At 41.5% G+C, this 24,346-nt stretch overlaps 1 protein-coding gene across 1 annotated transcript in view; it reads left to right on the top strand.

Annotated features, from left to right (window-relative positions):
- KIRREL3 (kirre like nephrin family adhesion molecule 3) overlaps positions 1 to 24,346 on the top strand; it is a 457,331-nt gene that overhangs the window by 226,220 nt on the left and 206,765 nt on the right. The window contains exon 5 of the mRNA XM_088481884.1: positions 7,648 to 7,805. Within this exon, the coding sequence (XP_088338010.1) occupies positions 7,648 to 7,805 (158 nt within the window). The remainder of the gene's footprint in view (positions 1 to 7,647; positions 7,806 to 24,346) is intronic.

Here is a 24,346-nt window from a genome sequence, read left to right as displayed (position 1 = left end):
TAGCTTCCTCTTATTTTATCCCCAGCATCCCCATCTTTTCCTTACCCTTCCCCATGAGGCCATGCCCCTTTTTCGGGTGCGATTTGTCCCCATTTGAAAAATAAGGGGGCGCCAATGCTCTTTCTGGCACAGGGCACCATAAAGTCTAGTTACGGCTTTGCCCAGCACACATGCTGCTGTCACGCTCTGTGCTGGGCTAGGGAGAGAGGCTGTTGTCACACTCTGTGCTGCGCTAGTGAGAGAGAGGCTGCTGTCACGCTCTGTGCTGGGCTAGGGAGAGAGGCTGCTGTCACGCTCTGTGCTGGGCTAGTGAGAGAGAGGCTGCTGTCACTCTCTGTGCTGGGCTAGGGAGAGAGGCTGCTGTCATGCTCTGTGCTGGGCTAGGGAGAGAGGCTGCTGTCACACTCTGTGCTGGGCTAGGGAGAGAGGCTGCTGTCACGCTCTGTGCTGGGCTAGGGAGAGAGGCTGCTGTCACGCTCTGTGCTGGGCTAGGGAGAGAGGCTGCTGTCACACTCTGTGCTGGGCTAGGGAGAGAGAGGCTGCTGTCACACTCTGTGCTGAGCTAGGGAGAGAGAGGCTGCTGTCACGCTCTGTGCTGGGCTAGGGGGAGAGAGGCTGCTGTCTCACTCTGTGCTGGGCTAGGGAGAGAGAGGCTGCTGTCATGCTGTGTGCTGGGCTAGGGAGAGAGAGGCTGCTGTCACGCTCTGTGCTGGGCTAGGGAGAGAGGCTGCTGTCACGCTCTGTGCTGGGCTAGGGAGAGAGGCTGCTGTCACGCTCTGTGCGGGGCTAGGGAGAGAGAGGCTGCTGTCACGCTGTGTGCTGGGGTAGGGAGAGAGGCTGCTGTCACGCTCTGTGCTGGGCTAGGGAGAGAGAGGCTGCTGTCACGCTCTGTGCTGGGCTAGGGGGAGAGAGGCTGCTGTCACACTCTGTGCTGGGCTAGGGAGAGAGAGGCTGCTGTCATGCTGTGTGCTGGGCTAGGGAGAGAGAGGCTGCTGTCACGCTCTGTGCTGGGCTAGGGAGAGAGGCTGCTGTCACGCTCTGTGCTGGGCTAGGGAGAGAGGCTGCTGTCACGCTCTGTGCGGGGCTAGGGAGAGAGAGGCTGCTGTCACGCTGTGTGCTGGGGTAGGGAGAGAGGCTGCTGTCACGCTCTGTGCTGGGCTAGGGAGAGAGGCTGCTGTCACGCTCTGTGCTGGGCTAGGGAGAGAGGCTGCTGTCACGCTCTGCTGGGCTAGGGAGAGAGGCTGCTGTCACGCTCTGCGCTAGGCTAGGGAGAGAGGCTGCTGTCACTCTCTGTGCTGGGCTAGGGAGAGAGGCTGCTGTCACGCTCTGTGCTGGGCTAGTGAGAGAGAGGCTGCTGTCACGCTCTGCGCTGGGCTAGTGAGAGAGAGGCTGTTGTCACGCTCTGTGCTGGGCTAGGGAGAGAGGCTGCTGTCACTCTCTGTGCTGGGCTAGGGAGAGAGGCTGCTGTCACGCTCTGTGCTGGGCTAGTGAGAGAGAGGCTGCTGTCACGCTCTGTGCTGGGCTAGGGAGAGAGGCTGCTGTCACGCTCTGTGCTGGGCTAGGGAGAGAGACTGCTGTCACGCTCTGTGCTGGGCTAGGGAGAGAGGCTGCTATCACACTGTGTGCTGGGCTAGGGAGAGAGGCTGCTGTCACGCTCTGTGCTGGGCTAAGGAGAGAGGCTGCTGTCACGCTGTGTGCTGGGCTAGGGAGAGAGGCTGCTGTCACGCTCTGTGCTGGGCTAGTGAGAGAGGCTGCTGTCACACTGTGTGCTGGGCTAGGGAGAGAGGCTGCTGTCACGCTCTGTGCTGGGCTAGGGAGAGAGGCTGCTGTCACGCTCTGTGCTGGGCTAGGGAGAGAGGCTGCTGTCACGCTCTGTGCTGGGCTAGGGAGAGAGGCTGCTGTCACGCTGTGTGCTGGGCTAGGGAGAGAGGCTGCTGTCACGCTGTGTGCTGGGCTAGGGAGAGAGGCTGCAGCAGTAGTCAGTCCTCTCTCTACATGCGTACACTATACTGTAGTTGTCTTTATACTAGTAGGGGCTGCCTTATTGCTTTGTGGTGCAAAGTGAGATATAGCTGCAAACTGCCAACATCTATTTTGGAACATTTAAAGTTGGCATCTGCGACACAAGGGAACAGAAACTAAACCATTTTAAATATCAAGGGTTTGCTTGTCACAAACTGTATGTTACACCCATCATATTACACACATTATGTTACACACATTGTATTACACACATTATGTTACACACATTGGGTGGAATTCAATTGATTACGCGGTTCGGATCTCCCGTCTAAAGTGACAGGAGATCGGGGGCGCCATTCAATTGCTGCCGTTCTTCGCGCTGATCGCGCCCATAGAGGTCAGGTTTAGCCGCATAAAGCAGCTAAACCCGACCAAAGTGCTGGGCGCCCAAACATGTCACTTTTCACACATTTCAGCTCTCATCCCCCAGGGGCTGCGAGCTGAAATGTAGCGCTTGGCAGCTGATCGCGCCCGACAGGAGCAAGAATAGAATAGCTCCGTCGGGCGCGATAGGGGATGAAAACAATTGAATTCCGCCCATTGTATTACACACATCATATTACACACATAATGTTACACACATTGTGTTACACACATTGTATTACACACATTATGTTACACACATCGTATTACACACATTGTTACACACATTATATTACACACATTATATTACACACATCATATTACACACATTCTATAAAAATGAATTGGATACCAGTTTTCCATCCATGGAGCCTTTCATTTAAGACTGAGCCCGGTCATTGTTATGATACGATATAATACAGTTACTATAAAATATATTAGCAGTGTATTAGCAAAGTTAAATGCCCCCAATTAAGTGTTATTTGGTCACTTTACAGAGCGTGTGGGCGGCCTCCTGTGACTATGTTTAATATCTCTTTGGCTGGTTGCTGCGCTTTTCACTTAACCATTATATGCATTATATTGTTAGAACCGTTATCAGCGAATTACCCACTTCTGTGACTGATATGAGTTTATACACAGAGAAGTGTGACTACGGAGAAGCTTTTATGTGTCTGTGACTTGGAATATCTAAGGCTGGCTAATTACAGGTGTTGCCTTTATGCCAACAACCCAACTTTTTACAGGGGACTATCGGGACAACCTGTTGGCACACAAGGGGGGGGGGGGGGCATGGTCAGGGATAACAGGAGCGCTTTTGTCCTTGTACTGCTATCCTCCCCTAAAGGCATCCTGTGACTGCCTGCAGCTGTTCTCTGCTGCTTTGCTGGATGATAATATCAGCCGGCCTCATGCCCGATCAGGGAGAAGCTAGAGTATCCCAATCAGGGAGGAGGGACAGTTTGGGACAATACGGAGGTATTGCTAATGTAAAGAAAATATTAAAACAAATGTGTTTGTTATTTGGATCACATGAAGTGTACTGTATATGTAGTGTTCACCTGTATTTGTATTTAGTCCAGACCCCTACAGGTCAGCGGAATTTCCATTCATCTCTGTAGCACATTCATTTCTATAGCACATTCATTTCTATAGCACATTCACTTCTGTAGGACATTCATTTCTGTAGCACATTCATTTCTGTAGCACATTCATTTCTATAGCACATTCATTTCTATAGCACATTCACTTCTGTAGGACATTCATTTCTGTAGCACATTCATTTCAGTAGGACATTCATTTCTATAGCACATTCATTTCTGTAGCACATTCATTTCTGTAGCACATTCACTTCTGTAGGACATTCATTTCTGTAGCACATTCATTTCAGTAGGACATTCATTTCTATAGCACATTCATTTCTGTAGCACATTCATTTCTGTAGCACATTCACTTCTATAGAACACTCATCTCTGTAGCACACTCATCTCTGTAGCACACTCATCTCTGTAGCACATTCATTTCTGTAGCACATTCATCTCTGTAGCACACTCATCTCTGTAGCACATTCATCTCTGTAGGACATTCATCTCTGTAGCACACTCATCTCTGTAGCACACTCATCTCTGTAGGACACTTATCTCTGTAGCACACTCATCTCTGTAGCACACTCATCTCTGTAGCACACTCATCTCTGTAGCACATTCATTTCTGTAGCACATTCATCTCTGTAGCACACTCATCTCTGTAGCACACTCATCTCTGTAGCACACTCATTTCTGTAGCACATTCATCTCTGTAGCACACTCATCTCTGTAGCACACTCATCTCTGTAGCACACTCATCTCTGTAGCACACTCATCTCTGTAGGACACTTATCTCTGTAGCACACTCATCTCTGTAGCACACTCATCTCTGTAGCACACTCATCTCTGTAGGACACTTATCTCTGTAGCACACTCATCTCTGTAGCACACTCATCTCTGTAGGACATTCATCTCTGTAGGACATTCATCTCTGTAGCACACTCATCTCTGTAGCACACTCATCTCTGTAGGACACTTATCTCTGTAGCACACTCATCTCTGTAGCACACTCATCTCTGTAGCACACTCATCTCTGTAGCACACTCATCTCTGTAGCACATTCATTTCTGTAGCACATTCATCTCATCTCTGTAGCACACTCATCTCTGTAGGACATTCATCTCTGTAGGACATTCATCTCTGTAGCACATTCATCTCTGTAGGACATTCATTTGTATAGCACATTCATTTGTATAACACATTCATTTCTGTAGGACATTCATCTCTGTAGCACATTCATTTCTGTAGCACATTCATCTCTGTAGCACATTCATTTCTGTAGCACATTCATTTCTGTAGCACATTCATCTCTGTAGGGCATTCATTTCTGTAGGACATTCATTTCTGTAGCACATTCATTTCTGTAGCACATTCATCTCTGTAGGACATTCATTTCTATAGCACATTCATTTCTGTAGACACCCAGATGGCTTACCCTGATGTCACATAAAGGGGCATATTTATAACAATCCTCATTTTTAATGCGGATGTGATCAATATTTTTGTGTAATTTTCAACATGAAAATCAATATTTTCACACTAATTAAGTTTCTCTTGCCAGGAGACGGGCTCCGATAAGAGCCCGTCCTGGCGCAGAGCTGGGAGCAGTGTGATAGGGTAATGCACCCCATAGGCTGCTATAGGATAACGCCATCTGGAGATCGGGGCCGAGCTCTGGAATGTGAAGCTTGGTAAAGTCAGAAGCCCCCATAAAAACCTACGGGAGCTGCATGTGCAGACAAAATGGAGGGACTGCGGCAGATATAGGAGATCCCTGCTGCAATCCCTCCATAGCACGTCTAATATTAGCAGGTAGCCCTTGAAAATGGTTGTTTTCCAGGAATATCCAGCAAATATTTAATGAGAAATAGGCCCCAAAGATACTAAAGGTATTTCCATAAAGCAGTACATCTATGAAAACTTTAGTGGTACTTTCAAAAAATTCAAAGTCTTCTGAAAACAAAATCTGGAATAATTATGTGCGGGTTCTGCTTCAAATAAAAATGACTGATCCTGGAATGTGACTGGTGCACATGTAGAAAAATTGGTTCAGCACAGGGGTGATAACGGGATCGGTATGAAATAGCACCGGTAGAACACTGGCAGTGTAGATCCCGACAAGTAAGTATTTTCTCTATTTACTAACCTAAACCCCCCCTAATCCTCCCTTAGGTGTGCCTAACCCTAACCCCCCTGTAAGTGCCTAATCCTAACCCCCTTCCCGTACCCCAACCCTCCCGGGGGGTGCCTGACCCTAAGTCCCCCCCGGTAAAATGACAGGCGTCGTGATCTCAACGCCTGTCATTAGACCCCTGCCGGGATTAGACAGTCGGGAAGCCGGCGTCGGCATTCCGACCATCGGCTTCCTGACTGCATCCCGTGATGGCGTGTACTCAGTAACTATCCACATTCCTGTACTTTACTTTGTAATTAACATTCTCTACTATATAATAATACACCTTGACATGAATTGAAAGTCCTGTTGATGGTGGTGGTAGTATTATTATTATAAATTATTATTAGATTTGTTAATGTCATGAGACCTCATTTTATTTTTTATTTTTTTAAATCACCTCTCTGTCTACACTAAATGAGTCAGGGTAAACTGGATATAATATAACATAGATTAGATTATAGTTCACATGGCTCTAGTAGGCAGTGCTGGATATAATATAACATAGATTAGATTAGATTATATTATATTGCTGGATAGGAGTCTCTCCTCCCTGCTCCGCTGACATTGCCCTCTGCTGGAGGAAGCCTCTTGTGACGCTGTGATGTCACAGGTCCTCCTCAGCCAATGAGGAGGCAGCTGACTGCATAGCCTTTAATCGCTATGTGCTACAAATGAGGTACAAGGAATGAAATCTATTCCTGGCCCTGACTGTAGGTAGCTTCCCCTGCCGACATATATCACATGACTGGTGGGAAAAATATGATATAACTGGATGTATAACCTGCATCGGCTTAGGTAATATCGACATAAACCCTTTGTTCTGGGTAAAATGTCCTGCACTCTTTCTGGTCCATTTCACTCTTCTGTTGGGCGGGTTATTAAAACGTAAAGATTGAAAAGCACAGAGAGTGTGGTGAAAGCTATATCATTTTAATCAAAAATTCAATTATGCCAGAACACAGCAATAAATGTCGTTATGAACATAACATTTAAGTATGTTATTAGTTTGACTTTGTAAGAGCGATGCATTCTTTATTGAAATACTTCTAAATTAAAACAATCCGCACAATATGTAATCATTTTATTTTTATAAATGCGCACAATTAATAATGAAATGCGAGTTGCACAGCGGCATAATCGTAACAAAATTATACTTAAAGCATTTTATGTACAAGCAAACATCACACTTTAATTGAAAGTTTTAAAACATTAAGAATACTGTACTTTGTATCATTTTTATCCATCCATACTAGCACTGAATCTGCTATCGCTGGCATTAATTACAGGCAATAATGTACAATGTATGGAGCCATGGACGGGGGGATTTGTAACAAATGTAGGTGCATGGGCCTTTTTCACACCGCCCAACGCTCCCATGTAGAAATTGGGCCATTTTCACGCGATACCCATCATCAAAATGTAACAAAAAGCAAAAATAAAAAAGTTTTATAAAACAAAAGTTTTCAGGTTTGTGTTTAGGTTGTTAGTTGCCATGTGGAGATCTGCAGATGGTTGTGGCAAGCAACCCTTGAAATACTGTACACATAATATATGCTGCAGAGTTTCTCATATTGTATCGCATATATAATATATGCTGCAGAGTATCTCATATTGTATCGCATATTTAATATATGCTGCAGAGTATCTCATATTGTATCGCATATATAATATATGCTGCAGAGTATCTCATATTGTATCGCATATATAATATATGCTGCAGAGTATCTCATATTGTATCGCATATATAATATATGCTGCAGAGTATCTCATACTGACACATCCGCCAGTAAGGGCGACTGGACTACCAGCTGTTTTCCTGCAGGACTCAGTTGCTGAGTGTTCACGGTCGTCACCGTACGGCATGAGGAGTCTGCATGCGTATTTATCCAGGATCTCTTACTAGGCAGCGATGAGATTTGTTTCCACCGTCTAATGATAGAGCCTCGTGCAGGAGAAAGTTCAGTAATTACATGAGATGTCTCCTCTGTGTTTTACCCACAGTTCCACCGGATGATCCGGTAATTATTGGTGGTCCTATAATAAACCTCCGCGCTGGAGACCCCCTGAATTTATCCTGTCATGCAGACAACGCGAAGCCAGCAGCGACCATTGTCTGGATGAGAAACGGAGAGGTCCTGAACGGGGCGACATATTCCAAGGTAAGCGCATGGAAACTTGCCGTACAGAGACGCTTTTAGGGCAGATTACACATTGGCTATATCAGTGCTATGCTGTGGGAGCTGCCATGTGTCCGAGCACTCGCCTTTCTTGCTCTCTATCTCGCATTAGCCAGCAGTTTACAGTCAATATGGATTTCTACGGAAAAACTCTGAGACTCCGGGGTGTCACTATTTGTGTTGTCTAAAACTGCGCATGGATACCAAACTGCGGCCAAAATTAGGTTTCTGAGTATTGCTGTGACTTGTGGTCCCATGCTCCTAGAGAAGTGTGTCGGTAGCATTAACATGCGTGTTGAGGTCAGCATGTGTACATGACCACCACTGCCCTTTGGCATGCATGCGATTTTGACTTTCGCACCTTGCACGGGTAGCATATATGCCTGATTACCACTTGTCATCGTCATCAGCGCATTATTGCTCGTGCTAAATAGACGCGGCCTCACAGTCCTATATATGATTACATACAGGTCTGTATGGCCTTTCCCGACCTGTGCCTGTGTCAGATCGCCTCTTTCTACAACAGCTCTGCCTCTTGGGCTGGAAGGGATGATGCACGCATATTGTGTACAGCTCTGTGTCGTCATTATGTGTCCTCATACTGTACATCTAGCCTACTTGCGCGTTAAACAGCCCTTCTAATCGCGCCATGCCGTGCCGTGACTCGATAGCGCCAAGTGTCTTTTTGTGCAACTTTTTACTTTCAAATGTGTCTTATTTACACAGTGATGTGAATAGCTAGTACAAGCAGCTTCTGCTGAGTAAAATGATATGCGGCATGCCTATGTTCTGTGTGTGACTGCTGGTGTATCTGTATGTGAAACGCTACGTTACAGTGTATGCAGCATGCCTATGTTCTGTGTGTGACTGCTGGTGTATCTGTATGTAAAACGCTACGTTACAGTGTATGCAGCATGCCTATGTTCTGTGTGTGTGACTGCGGGTGTACCTGCATGTAAAACGCTACATTACAGTGTATGCAGCATGCCTATGTTCTGTGTGTGTGACTGTGGGTGTATCTGCATGTAAAACGCTACGTTACAGTGTATGCAGCATGCCTATGTTCTGTGTGTGACTGCTGGTGTATCTGTATGTGAAACGCTACGTTACAGTGTATGCAGCATGCCTATGTTCTGTGTGTGTGACTGCGGGTGTATCTGCATGTAAAACGCTACGTTACAGTGTATGCAGCATGCCTATGTTCTGTGTGTGTGACTGCGGGTGTACCTCATGTAAAACGCTACGTTACAGTGTATGCAGCATGCCTATGTTCTGTGTGTGTGACTGTGGGTGTATCTGCATGTGAAACGCTACGTTACAGTGTATGCAGCATGCCTATGTTCTGTGTGTGACTGCTGGTGTATCTGTATGTGAAACGCTACGTTACAGTGTATGCAGCATGCCTATGTTCTGTGTGTGTGACTGCGGGTGTATCTGCATGTAAAACGCTACGTTACAGTGTATGCAGCATGCCTATGTTCTGTGTGTGTGACTGCGGGTGTACCTGCATGTAAAACGCTACGTTACAGTGTATGCAGCATGCCTATGTTCTGTGTGTGTGACTGTGGGTGTATCTGCATGCGAAACGCTACGTTACAGTGTATGCAGCATGCCTATGTTCTGTGTGTGACTGCTGGTGTATCTGTATGTGAAACGCTACGTTACAGTGTATGCAGCATGCCTATGTTCTGTGTGTGTGACTGCGGGTGTATCTGCATGTAAAACGCTACGTTACAGTGTATGCAGCATGCCTATGTTCTGTGTGTGTGACTGCGGGTGTATCTGCATGCGAAACGCTACGTTACAGTGTATGCAGCATGCCTGTGTTCTGTGTGTGACTGCCGGTGTATCTGTATGTGAAACGCTACGTTACAGTGTATGCGGCATGCCTGTGTTCTGTGTGTGTGACTGCGGGTGTATCTGCATGTAAAACGCTACGTTACAGTGTTACAGCCGCTGACACTGTAACGTAGCGTATCACATGCAGATACACCGGCACTCACTCACAGAACATAGGCATGCTGCATATCATTTTACTCAGCAGAAGCTGCTTGTGCTATTCGCATCACTGAGTGAATAAGACAAATTTGAAGGTAAAAAGTCACACGAAAGACCCTCGGCGCTACCTAGGCACACGGAGCTCCCGCGTTATTTGTTGGCGCGACTTGTAGGGCATGGAGTATGTGGGCACATCTGTACTGAGATTGTGGGTACTCTGAGTTATGGAAACATATTGAGCTGCTGGTAACTGGATCTTTTCTGCAACCACCAGAGGGATCTGCAGGTGGATCTGTGATCGCGTTAAACGTTTGTTTGTGGTGTGTCCAGATATTGTGGGACGGAAAGACTGATAGATGTATGTACTCCATTCTGACTGGCAGTGATGGTCATAGATAATGGCAAAATGTATGATTAGTTGTTTATACCTAGAACCTTTTTTAAGGGTTATGAAAACTCATAGGTCATATTAAACTTGGACCTGTGAACATTTCATTGTGGGTTTCTGGAGACTGTCATAACCCGCTAATGTCCGTGACCGGGTACTCCCCTCCCCCCTTAGGAGTCCCACATCCCTGCATATGTAATTGTTATAGGATACTCGTTTTGGTAAACTATTATATGTATTTATCTACGGATTTGGTCTTGGTTTGTGGAAGACTGTACAGGATATATAGTACACTTCGGCTTGTGCCATAGCCCTTCTAAGATTTTCAGGCATTAAGAAGCCAGCTAGGACTAATTTGCATTTACACTAAACTGACTAGTAATTACAGACGTGGCCACATGCTGAGAGGGCGCCAGTCCCTCATACTGAGCTTTTCATACCTTTCGGGGCGTTTCCCAGCCATAGACCCCAGTAATCTATAGTAATGTGTAAGTGAGTGAGTGTCTTTATTTTAAAGCATCTTATGCAATTTATATTCTTTGTATGTCATTTGTTGTCACTTTTTCTTAGCGTTGAGTAAATGTTTTCCATATTAAAACATAAAAACTCAACTTTGCCCTTAAAGATTCACGTGTTGAGCTTTAGCAGGGTATCAGCTCGGCCGCAAAGTGACCCATGGTGCCTGTGCTATATGTATATGTGATATGTGCATGTATAAGCTATTACCTGGATAGATCCAACAAAACACTGCGAGCTCTAGATATATCCACAGGGCGCACAGAGGGCCTGATTCAGAGCCAAACGCTCTGACCAGAGCGCTCGCTCTGAATCAGTGCCCTCCTCCATGAAAATGGAGCGGCCTCCTGACCGCTCGCATAGCTGTGGGTGACCACCCACAGCATATGCGAGCGTCCACGGTGATGGACTTGCGACGGAGACCCTGCGGTAGGGTCTCGCTGCCGCAAGCCCTGGAGTGATTTTGGCTTTATCAGAGCCAAAATCACTCCCACTGACATCACCAGTGATGTCAGTGGGGCTGGCTTCAGACGGTAGGCGTTCCCATGGGAATGCCTCCTTCTGGCAGGCACGCTTACCAAAGGGGGCGTGCTGTCAATCAACATCGACAGCACGCCCCCTTTGGTGCGAGACCCGGAGCGATGGAGAGCCCGTCGCTCGCCGGGTCTCGCGCATGCGCACGATGGAGCTCCCTCCGTCGTGCGCATGCGCAGTGAGGGAACATCGACCCGCTTGCGAGCGGGTCTGAATGACCCCCAGAGCATATACTTTTTTATAGGTGGGAGTCTACAGTAACACGTAACACAGTACATTATACAAGTAACACACTTACTAATGTATGAACTCAAGGACCAGAATGTACCTGGTGTGAGGATCCCATTCCGTGCTGAACGAGAGAATCCAGGAACTACTTGGGGTTGTTACTATATATTGTACATAGGGTGCAGGGTATGAGGTGCACATAGGCCCCTGGGACACAGGGGGCCACACACAGCACACCCTGGCTTGCACTGACAGCTTGCCTAACTGTTGCTGGAAAGTGGGTCCCCACCCCTATGCGGCATGGTCTTCCCAGGGAAGATGGCGCTGTATAGCATTGGATACCCACTTGCTAGAGACTATAAGGGGTGGGAGCTGCATGGGGGGAGGGGAATCCAATGCTCAAGGGCCCCCTTAAGCGTTAATACGCCCCTGATTTTGTATATTACTGTATATTGAAAAATGTTTTACAAAAATATAGAATGTAAAAAAAAACAAAAAATACAGGTGCCTTGTGTGATAGATGCACATATCATAATGCTTCTGTGACTGTTAAGCTGGGTACACGCCAAGCGATGTGTGTACCCAGTGAGGCGACAGGCGACCCCCCACCGACGGGCCGACATATCGGGTGGCCAGCCCGGTGCACACTACACAATGCAGTGTCCGACTACCTGATATGTCCGCCCCGGTCGTCAGCCACATCGTCAGGTTGGCCTGCATGTAGGGCAGACCTGTTGCTGTGGCTGACGACCTCACGGGAGCGCGCGCCGGACGACATAGTGCATACACAGTAGACGATTTGAACAATATGTCGCTCCGATGCATCAGAATTGGGCGTATCGTTCAAAAAATCGTCTAGTGTGTACGCACTATTAGGTACTTTAGCACGGAGACCAAATCAGAAAGGTCATAGCAAGCACTGTATATAATCCAGCTCAATACAGCGAGGGGTTCAGGTATATGTAATACAGATGTGTCCTGCTACATCTTTGCCGATCGCGCTACAAACGTGCGCACGCATCGCGCCATGCGATTACCCGCAGCAGGATACGCTATGGCACGCGCTGCTATCCCACCGTGCATTCCTGTGGTAGCGCGGGTGCGAACGCAATTTGCTGTGTATGCCGCAAAGATGGAGCAGAACGCATCTGTACGACAGATTGCAAATTGTATTTTCAGAAAATTCCCCCATTAAATAGGAATAGCCTCATTTCATTCTAACAGGGAGCAAATGCTCAGGACATTACTGATTGTATAATGTTATGTACATCATGCTTTAGCCATGCTGCAGGCCACATTATTCCACCTTCCAGGTCAGGGCAATAGATTGTGCTAGACTGGGGAGTACCGTGACCAACACCAAATGCACTGTGAGGGCTCTATCTAATGTGCATATAATATGTACATGCTCCAGGGTCCCTCTCACTGGTGACATTACTGGCTAATCGCAGGCTGCAGGTGACATAGATTACCACTCTCCTTATGGTACATGTGCCTTTCATGTGACCGGGGAGGAGACGGAGCGTCCTATCTTCCTGTGGCTTCTCTCACTCCGGCTGTTTCATTGCTTAACTGGCAAAGAGATTTTGCAGAAACATTTACTTATGTGTATCTCCTCCCAGCAGCCGGCTCCATAATCCCTGCGGCCTCCACAAACAGATCATTAAAGATTCAGTCTGCAGCCGCGACCCTTCTACAAATGCAGCCGGAGCTGCGCCTGTGCCTCGGCCTTCCCACAATGCTTTGGGTCTCACCACGCTCTATGGTGGCTCCGCTGAACCAAGAGAATGAGCGGAAATTGAAAGCCTTTGTGTGCGGTTAGCATATCATTACGTTCCTCTCATTTCTTTTGTGCCTCAGAAAATGGCACAAAAGGAAACAAAACATATTCAGTTCCTCCAGAGAGAGAGAGAGGAAAAGCCACATTCATTTGGACGTTTCAATAATCTGGATTTAAATATGCAATATGCCTTTCATGGCTGGCTATGCAGGCGCGCCACAATACAGTAGGGTAATTCAGAGAAGAGCACAATGGCGGTGATCACGGAGATGGAGGAGAAGCCGGGGAATTGTGATTGTGTCGGGGACTAGAAGAAGAACATTGCTATGGCCACAGCCATAAGAGAACGTGTCACATGATGATGTCACACTGAGGCTACTTGCCACGAGGCCTGTGAGTAGATGAGACGGAGATGTGACTGTCCTATGTGTGAGAGGAGCGTTTGGGACACAAGCACAAGATGTGACGGCCGTGTTCTGTTATCCTGACACTTTATTCAGATCCAACCTTCTCCAGATCTTCTACAGATCCCGTGGCATATAACTACAGATCCTGTGGTGTATAACTACAGATCCCGTGGTGTATAACTAAAGATCCCGTGGTGTATAACTACAGATCCTGTGGTTTATAACTACAGATCCCGTGGTGTATAACTACAGATCCCGTGGTTTATAACTACATATCTCATGGCGTATAATTACAGATCCCGTGGCGTATAACAACAGATCTTGTGGCATATAACTATAGATACCGTGGCGTATAACTACAGATCCCAGGGTTTATAACTACAGATCTCGTGGCGTATAACTATATATCCCGTGGCGTATAACTACAGATCCCGTGGCGTATAATTACAGATCCCGTGGCATATAACTACAGATTTCGTGGCATATAACTATAGATACCGTGGCGTATAACTATAGATACCGTGGCGTATAACTATAGATACCGTGGCATATAACTACAGATCCCGTGGCGTATAACTACAGATCCCGTGGCGTATAACTATAGATCCCGTGGCGTATAACTACAGATCCCGTGGCGTATAACTATAGATACCATGGTGTATAACTACAGATCCCGTGGCGTATAACTGTAGATACCATGGTGTATAACTACAGATCCTGTGGCGTATAACTATAGATCCCGTGGTGTATAACTATAGATACCATGGCTTATAAGCACTGACAACGTGATATAGGTCCAGCCCTAGAATCACCAGCCATCCAACACAGAATACAGCCAGAAGATGGGGAAGACACCAAGCTCTGTTCTTGAATGTAGACTCCTTATATGCAGTATATGCGAGAAGAGAAAAAGTCCACAATAGTAAAGCTTAATGTAACTTCTAATTGTGTCCCTCTTAGTCATTAGCGAGCTCACCTTGACCAGGTGATTAAAAGACCTTGAAAGGTTTCTTTGATCTCCTTCACTTAGAAAACACCTTCTCAGGGGGTATATTAATGCGAGTGACAAATAGTAAATCTCTTTATCCAAGTTCCCATTTGCACCTTCCACAATGGAAATCATATGGCAGAAACCTCCAAGAAATCATAAAAGAAAGCTCCCCATAGTGTAAAAGAGTGATACATTGTATCAACAATAAAAGCATAAATCCCCACTAGGTAGGGCCTTAAGGAAAGTATAAGCATGAAGGGATCGTTCCCAGCCGGGTAGCAGGCCTCCTATCTCCCACCAATGTATTTTGGATGTGTAGCTTTCCTCAGGGTGTATCGTGCCGTCGTTCGGAAGATTGCACAGTGTGCCTGACAGGAGCTGATTGGTCGGAGCACCACTTAAGTTTAGTACCGAGTGATAACAAGAACATCACTCGTTGATAAATCTGGGCCTATATCGTGTGTTCAGGGATTTAGTGAAATTGGAACGACCGTCGCATCGTTTGTTACATCGTATAGTGTGTACCCAGCTTTACAGATAGAGTAACTTAGAACTACAGAGGAATAGAGCTACTAATACTGTGGAATAGAAATACAGATACAGTAACATAGAGCTACAGATATGGAGGAATAGAGTTACTAATACTGTGTAATAGAAATACAGATACAGTAACTTAGAGCTACAGATACGGAGGAATAGAGCTACTAATACTGTGGAATAGAAATACAGATACAGTAACTTAGAGCTACAGTTACAGAGGAATAGAGCTACTAATACTATGGAATAGAAATATAGATACAGTAACATAGAGCTACAGATAGAGAGGAATAGAGCTACTAATACTGTGGAATAGAAATATAGATACAGTAACTTAGAGCTACAGATACGGAGGAATAGAGCTACTAATACTATGGAATAGAAATATAGATACAGTAACTTAGATCTACAGATATGGAGGAATAGAGCTACTAATACTATGGAATAGAAATATAGATACAGTAACTTAGATCTACAGATACAGAGGAATAGAGCTACTAATACCGTGTAATAGAAATATAGATACAGTAACTTAGAGCTACAGATAAGGAGGAATAGAGCTACTAATACTGTGGAATAGAAATATAGATACAGTAACTTAGAGCTACAGATACAGAGGAATAGAGCTACTAATACTGTGGAATAGAAATATAGATACAGTAACATAGAGCTACAGATAAGGAGGAATAGAGCTACTAATACTGTGGAATAGAAATACAGATACAGTAACTTAGAGCTACAGATATGGAGGAATAGAGCTACTAATACTGTGGAATAGAAATACAGATACAGTAACTTAGAGCTACAGATACAGAGGAATAGAGCTACTAATACTGTGGAATAGAAATATAGATACAGTAACTTAGAGCTACAGATACAGAGGAATAGAGCTACTAATACTGTGGAATAGAAATACAGATACAGTAACTTAGAGCTACAGATATGGAGGAATAGAGCTACTAATACTGTGGAATAGAAATACAGATACAGTAACTTAGAGCTACAGATACAGAGGAATAGAGCTACTAATACTGTGGAATAGAAATATAGATACAGTAACTTAGAGCTACAGATACAGAGGAATAGAGCTACTAATACTGTGTAATAGAAATACAGATACAGTAACTTAGAGCTACAGATACAGAGGAATAGAGATACTAATACTATGGAATAGAAATATAGATACAGTAACTTAGAGCTACAGATATGGAGGAATAGAGCTACTAATACTGTGGAATAGAAATACAGATACAGTAACTTAGAGCTACAGATACAGAGGAATAGAGCTACTAATACTGTGGAATAGAAATATAGATACAGTAACATAGAGCTACAGATATGGAGGAATAGAGCTACTAATACTATGGAATAGAAATATAGATACAGTAACTTAGAGCTACAGATAAGGAGGAATAGAGCTACTAATACTGTGGAATAGAAATACAGATACAGTAACTTAGAGCTACAGATACAGAGGAATAGAGCTACTAATACTGTGGAATAGAAATATAGATACAGTAACATAGAGCTACAGATAGAGAGGAATAGAGCTACTAATACTGTGGAATAGAAATATAGATACAGTAACTTAGAGCTACAGATACAGAGGAATAGAGCTACTAATACTGTGGAATAGAAATATAGATACAGTAACATAGAGCTACAGATAGAGAGGAATAGAGCTACTAATACTGTGGAATAGAAATATAGATACAGTAACTTAGAGGTACAGATACAGAGGAATAGAGCTACTAATACTGTGGAATAGAAATATAGATACAGTAACATAGAGCTACAGATAAGGAGGAATAGAGCTACTAATACTATGGAATAGAAATATAGATACAGTAACTTAGAGCTACAGATACGGAGGAATAGAGCTACTAATACTGTGTAATAGAAATATAGATAAAGTAACTTAGATCTACAGATAAGGAGGAATAGAGCTACTAATACTGTGTAATAGGAATATAGATACAGTAACTTAGAGCTACAGATAAGGAGGAATAGAGCTACTAATACTGTGTAATAGAAATATAGATACAGTAACTTAGAGCTACAGATACGGAGGAATAGAGCTACTAATACTGTGTAATAGAACTACAGATACAGTAACTTAGAGCTACAGATAAGGAGGAATAGAGCTACTAATACTGTGTAATAGAAATATAGATACAGTAACTTAGAGCTACAGATACAGAGGAATAGAGCTACTAATACTGTGTAATAGAAATACAGATACAGTAACTTAGAGCTACAGATACAGAGGAATAGAGCTACTAATACTGTGTAATAGAAATATAGTTACAGTAACTTAGAGCTACAGATACAGAGGAATAGAGCTACTAATACTGTGTAATAGAAATATAGATAAAGTAACTTAGATCTACAGATAAGGAGGAATAGAGCTACTAATACTGTGTAATAGAAATATAGATACAGTAACTTAGAGCTACAGATAAGGAGGAATAGAGCTACTAATACTATGGAATAGAAATATAGATACAGTAACTTAGAGCTACAGATAAGGAGGAATAGAGCTACTTATACTATGGAATAGAAATATAGATACAGTAACTTAGAGCTACAGATACGGAGGAATAGACATACTAATACTATGGAATAGAAATACAGATACAGTAACTTAGAGCTACAGATACGGAGGAATAGAGATACTAATACTGTGGAATAGAAATATAGATACAGTAACTTAGAGCTACAGTTACAGAGGAATAGAGCTACTAATACTATGGAATAGAAATATAGATACAGTAACATAGAGCTACAGATAGAGAGGAATAGAGCTACTAATACTGTGTAATAGAAATATAGATACAGTAACTTACAGCTACAGATACGGAGGAATAGAGCTACTAATACTGTGTAATAGAAATATAGATACAGTAACTTAGAGCTACAGATACAGAGGAATAGAGCTACTAATACCGTGGAATAGAAATACAGATACAGTAACTTAGAGCTACAGATACGGAGGAATAGAGCTACTAATACTGTGTAATAGAAATACAGATACAGTAACTTAGAGCTACAGATACAGAGGAATAGAGATACTAATACTGTGTAATAGAAATATAGATACAGTAACTTAGAGCTACAGATACAGAGGAATAGAGCTACTAATACTGTGTAATAGAAATACAGATACAGTAACTTAGAGCTACAGATACAGAGGAATAGAGATACTAATACTATGTAATAGAAATATAGATACAGTAACTTAGAGCTACAGATACAGAGGAATAGAGCTACTAATACTGTGTAATAGAAATACAGATACAGTAACTTAGAGCTACAGATATGGAGGAATAGAGCTACTAATACTGTGTAATAGAAATATAGATACAGTAACTTAGAGCTACAGATACAGAGGAATAGAGCTACTAATACTGTGTAATAGAAATACACATACAGTAACTTAGAGCTACAGATAAGGAGGAATAGAGATACTAATACTGTGTAACAGAAATATAGATACAGTAACTTAGAGCTACAGATACAGAGGAATAGAGCTACTAATACTGTGTAATAGAAATACAGATACAGTAACTTAGAGCTACTAATACTGTGGAATAGAAATATAGATACAGTAACATAGAGCTACAGATACGGAGGAATAGAGCTACTAATACTGTGTAATAGAAATATAGATACAGTAACATAGAGCTACAGATAAGGAGGAATAGAGCTACTAATACTGTGGAATAGAAATATAGATACAGTAACTTAGAGCTACAGATACGGAGGAATAGAGCTACTAATACTATGGAATAGAAATACAGATACAGTAACTTAGAGCTACAGATACAGAGGAATAGAGCTACTAATACTGTGTAATAGAAATACAGATACAGTAACTTAGAGCTACAGATACAGAGGAATAGAGCTACTAATACTGTGGAATAGAAATACAGATACAGTAACTTAGAGCTACAGATATGGAGGAATAGAGCTACTAATACTGTGGAATAGAAATACAGATACAGTAACTTAGAGCTACAGATACGGAGGAATAGAGCTACTAATACTATGTAATAGAAATATAGATACAGTAACTTAGAGCTACAGATACAGAGGAATAGAGCTACTAATACCGTGTAATAGAAATATAGATACAGTAACTTAGAGCTACAGATACAGAGGAATAGAGCTACTAAAACCGTGTAATAGAAATACAGATACAGTAACTTAGAGCTACAGATACGGAGGAATAGAGCTACTAATACTATGTAATAAAAATATAGATACAGTAACTTAGAGCTACAGATACAGAGGAATAGAGCTACTAATACTGTGGAATAGAAATATAGATACAGTAACTTAGAGCTACAGATACAGAGGAATAGAGCTACTAATACTGTGGAATAGAAATACAGATACAGTAACTTAGAGCTACAGATACAGAGGAATAGAGCTACTAATACCGTTTAATAGAAATATAGATACAGTAACTTAGAGCTACAGATACAGAGGAATAGAGCTACTAATACTGTGGAATAGAAATATAGATACAGTAACTTAGAGCTACAGATACGGAGGAATAGAGCTACTAATACTGTGGAATAGAAATACAGATACAGTAACTTAGAGCTACAGATATGGAGGAATAGAGCTACTAATACCGTGGAATAGAAATATAGATACAGTAACTTAGAGCTACAGATACAGAGGAATAGAGCTACTAATACTGTGTAATAGAAATATAGATACAGTAACTTAGAGCTACAGATACGGAGGAATAGAGCTACTAATACTGTGTTATAGAAATACAGATACAGTAACTTAGAGCTACAGATACGGAGGAATAGAGCTACTAATACTATGTAATAGAAATATAGATACAGTAACTTAGAGCTACAGATACAGAGGAATAGAGCTACTAATACCGTGTAATAGAAATATAGATACAGTAACTTAGAGCTACAGATACAGTGGAATAGAGCTACTAATACTGTGTAATAGAAATACAGATACAGTAACTTAGAGCTACAGATACAGAGGAATAGAGATACTAATACTGTGTAATAGAAATACAGATACAGTAACTTAGAGCTACAGATACGGAGGAATAGAGCTACTAATACTATGTAATAGAAATATAGATACAGTAACTTAGAGCTACAGATACAGAGGAATAGAGCTACTAATACTGTGGAATAGAAATATAGATACAGTAACTTAGAGCTACAGATACAGAGGAATAGAGCTACTAATACTGTGTAATAGAAATATAGATACAGTAACTTAGAGCTACAGATATGGAGGAATAGAGCTACTAATACTGTGGAATACAAATACAGATACAGTAACTTAGAGCTACAGATACAGAGGAATAGAGCTACTAATACTGTGTAATAGAAATACAGATACAGTAACTTAGAGCTACAAATAAGGAGGAATAGAGCTACTAATACTGTGGAATAGAAATACAGATACAGTAACTTAGAGCTACAGATACAGAGGAATAGAGCTACTAATACTGTGGAATAGAAATACAGATACAGTAACTTAGAGCTACAGATACAGAGGAATAGAGCTACTAATACTGTGTAATAGAAATATAGATACAGTAACTTAGAGCTACAGATAAGGAGGAATAGAGATACTAATACTGTGTAATAGAAATATAGATACAGTAACTTAGAGCTACAGATACAGAGGAATAGAGCTACTAATACTGTGGAATAGAAATACAGATACAGTAACTTAGATCTACAGATATGGAGGAATAGAGCTACTAATACTGTGTAATAGAAATATAGATACAGTAACTTAGAGCTACAGTTACAGAGGAATAGAGCTACTAATACTGTGTAATAGAAATATAGATACAGTAACTTAGAGCTACAGATACAGAGGAATAGAGCTACTAATACTGTGGAATAGAAATACAGATACAGTAACTTAGAGCTACAGATATGGAGGAATAGAGCTACTAATACTGTGTAATAGAAATATAGATACAGTAACTTAGAGCTACAGATATGGAGGAATAGAGCTACTAATACTGTGGAATAGAAATATAGATACAGTAACTTAGAGCTACAGATACAGAGGAATAGAGCTACTAATACTGTGGAATAGAAATACAGATACAGTAACTTAGAGCTACAGATACAGAGGAATAGAGCTACTAATACTGTGGAATAGAAATACAGATACAGTAACTTAGCGCTACAGATACAGAGGAATAGAGCTACTAATACTGTGTAATAGAAATATAGATACAGTAACTTAGAGCTACAGATAAGGAGGAATAGAGCTACTAATACTGTGTAATAGAAATATAGATACAGTAACTTAGAGCTACATATACAGAGGAATAGAGCTACTAATACTGTGTAATAGAAATACAGATACAGTAACATAGAGCTACAGATATGGAGGAATAGAGCTACTAATACTGTGTAATAGAAATATAGATACAGTAACTTAGAGCTACAGATAAGGAGGAATAGAGCTACTAATACTGTGTAATAGAAATATAGATACAGTAACTTAGAGCTACATATACAGAGGAATAGAGCTACTAATACTGTGTAATAGAAATACAGATACAGTAACATAGAGCTACAGATATGGAGGAATAGAGCTACTAATACTGTGTAATAGAAATATAGATACAGTAACTTAGAGCTACAGATAAGGAGGAATAGAGCTACTAATACTGTGGAATAGAAATACAGATACAGTAACTTAGAGCTACAGATACAGAGGAATAGAGCTACTAATACCGTGTAATAGAACTACAGATACAGTAACTTAGAGCTACAGATAAGGAGGAATAGAGCTACTAATACTGTGTAATAGAAATATAGATACAGTAACTTAGAGCTACAGATAAGGAGGAATAGAGCTACTAATACTGTATAATAGAAATATAGATACAGTAACTTAGAGCTACAGATACAGAGGAATAGAGCTACTAATACCGTGTAATAGAAATACAGATACAGTAACTTAGAGCTACAGATAAGGAGGAATAGAGCTACTAATACTGTGTAATAGAAATATAGATACAGTAACTTAGAGCTACAGATACAGAGGAATAGAGTTACTAATACCGTGTAATAGAACTTCAGATACAGTAACTTAGAGCTACAGATAAGGAGGAATAGAGCTATTAATACTGTGTAATAGAAATATAGATACAGTAACTTAGAGCTACAGATAAGGAGGAATAGAGCTACTAATACTGTGTAATAGAAATATAGATACAGTAACTTAGAGCTACAGATACAGAGGAATAGAGCTACTAATACTGTGTAATAGAAATATAGATACAGTAACTTAGAGCTACAGATACAGAGGAATAGAGCTACTAATACCGTGTAATAGAACTACAGATACAGTAACTTAGAGCTACAGATAAGGAGGAATAGAGCTACTAATACTGTGTAATAGAAATATAGATACAGTAACTTAGAGCTACAGATACAGAGGAATAGAGCTACTAATACCGTGTAATAGAACTACAGATACAGTAACTTAGAGCTACAGATAAGGAGGAATAGAGCTACTAATACTGTGTAATAGAAATATAGATACAGTAACTTAGAGCTACAGATAAGGAGGAATAGAGCTACTAATACTGTGTAATAGAAATATAGATACAGTAACTTAGAGCTACAGATACAGAGGAATAGAGCTACTAATACCGTGTAATAGAACTACAGATACAGTAACTTAGAGCTACAGATAAGGAGGAATAGAGCTACTAATACTGTGTAATAGAAATATAGATATAGTAACTTAGAGCTACAGATAAGGAGGAATAGAGCTACTAATACTGTGTAATAGAAATATAGATACAGTAACTTAGAGCTACAGATAAGGAGGAATAGAGCTACTAATACTATGGAATAGAAATATAGATATAGTAACTTAGAGCTACAGATACAGAGGAATAGAGCTACTAATACTGTGTAATAGAAATATAGATACAGTAACTTAGAGCTACAGATAAGGAGGAATAGAGCTACTAATACTGTGTAATAGAAATATAGATACAGTAACTTAGAGCTACATATACAGAGGAATAGAGCTACTAATACTGTGTAATAGAAATACAGATACAGTAACATAGAGCTACAGATATGGAGGAATAGAGCTACTAATACTGTGTAATAGAAATATAGATACAGTAACTTAGAGCTACAGATAAGGAGGAATAGAGCTACTAATACTGTGGAATAGAAATACAGATACAGTAACTTAGAGCTACAGATACAGAGGAATAGAGCTACTAATACCGTGTAATAGAAATACAGATACAGTAACTTAGAGCTACAGATACAGAGGAATAGAGCTACTAATACCGTGTAATAGAAATATAGATACAGTAACGTAGAGCTACAGATACAGAGGAATAGAGCTACTAATACTGTGTAATAGAAATATAGATACAGTAACATAGAGCTACAGATAAGGAGGAATAGAGCTACTAATACTGTGTAATAGAAATATAGATACAGTAACTTAGAGCTACAGATACAGAGGAATAGAGCTACTAATACCGTGTAATAGAACTACAGATACAGTAACTTAGAGCTACAGATATGGAGGAATAGAGCTACTAATACTGTGTAATAGAAATACAGATACAGTAACTTAGAGCTACAGATAAGGAGGAATAGAGATACTAATACTGTGTAATAGAAATATAGATACAGTAACATAGAGCTACAGATATGGAGGAATAGAGCTACTAATACTATGGAATAGAAATATAGATACAGTAACTTAGAGCTACAGATAAGGAGGAATAGAGCTACTAATACTGTGGAATAGAAATACAGATACAGTAACTTAGAGCTACAGATATGGAGGAATAGAGCTACTAATACTGTGGAATAGAAATACAGATACAGTAACTTAGAGCTACAGATACAGAGGAATAGAGCTACTAATACTGTGGAATAGAAATATAGATACAGTAACTTAGAGCTACAGATACAGAGGAATAGAGCTACTAATACTGTGTAATAGAAATACAGATACAGTAACTTAGAGCTACAGATACAGAGGAATAGAGATACTAATACTATGGAATAGAAATATAGATACAGTAACTTAGAGCTACAGATATGGAGGAATAGAGCTACTAATACTGTGGAATAGAAATAC

This window comes from Taudactylus pleione, unplaced genomic scaffold, assembly GCF_031769625.1.
Source record: "Taudactylus pleione unplaced genomic scaffold, aTauple2 ptg000278l, whole genome shotgun sequence".
In the NCBI taxonomy this organism is placed as follows: domain Eukaryota; kingdom Metazoa; phylum Chordata; class Amphibia; order Anura; family Myobatrachidae; genus Taudactylus; species Taudactylus pleione.
Note: the sequence above shows the minus strand (reverse complement) of the source record. Positions and strands in the feature narration are given on the sequence as shown.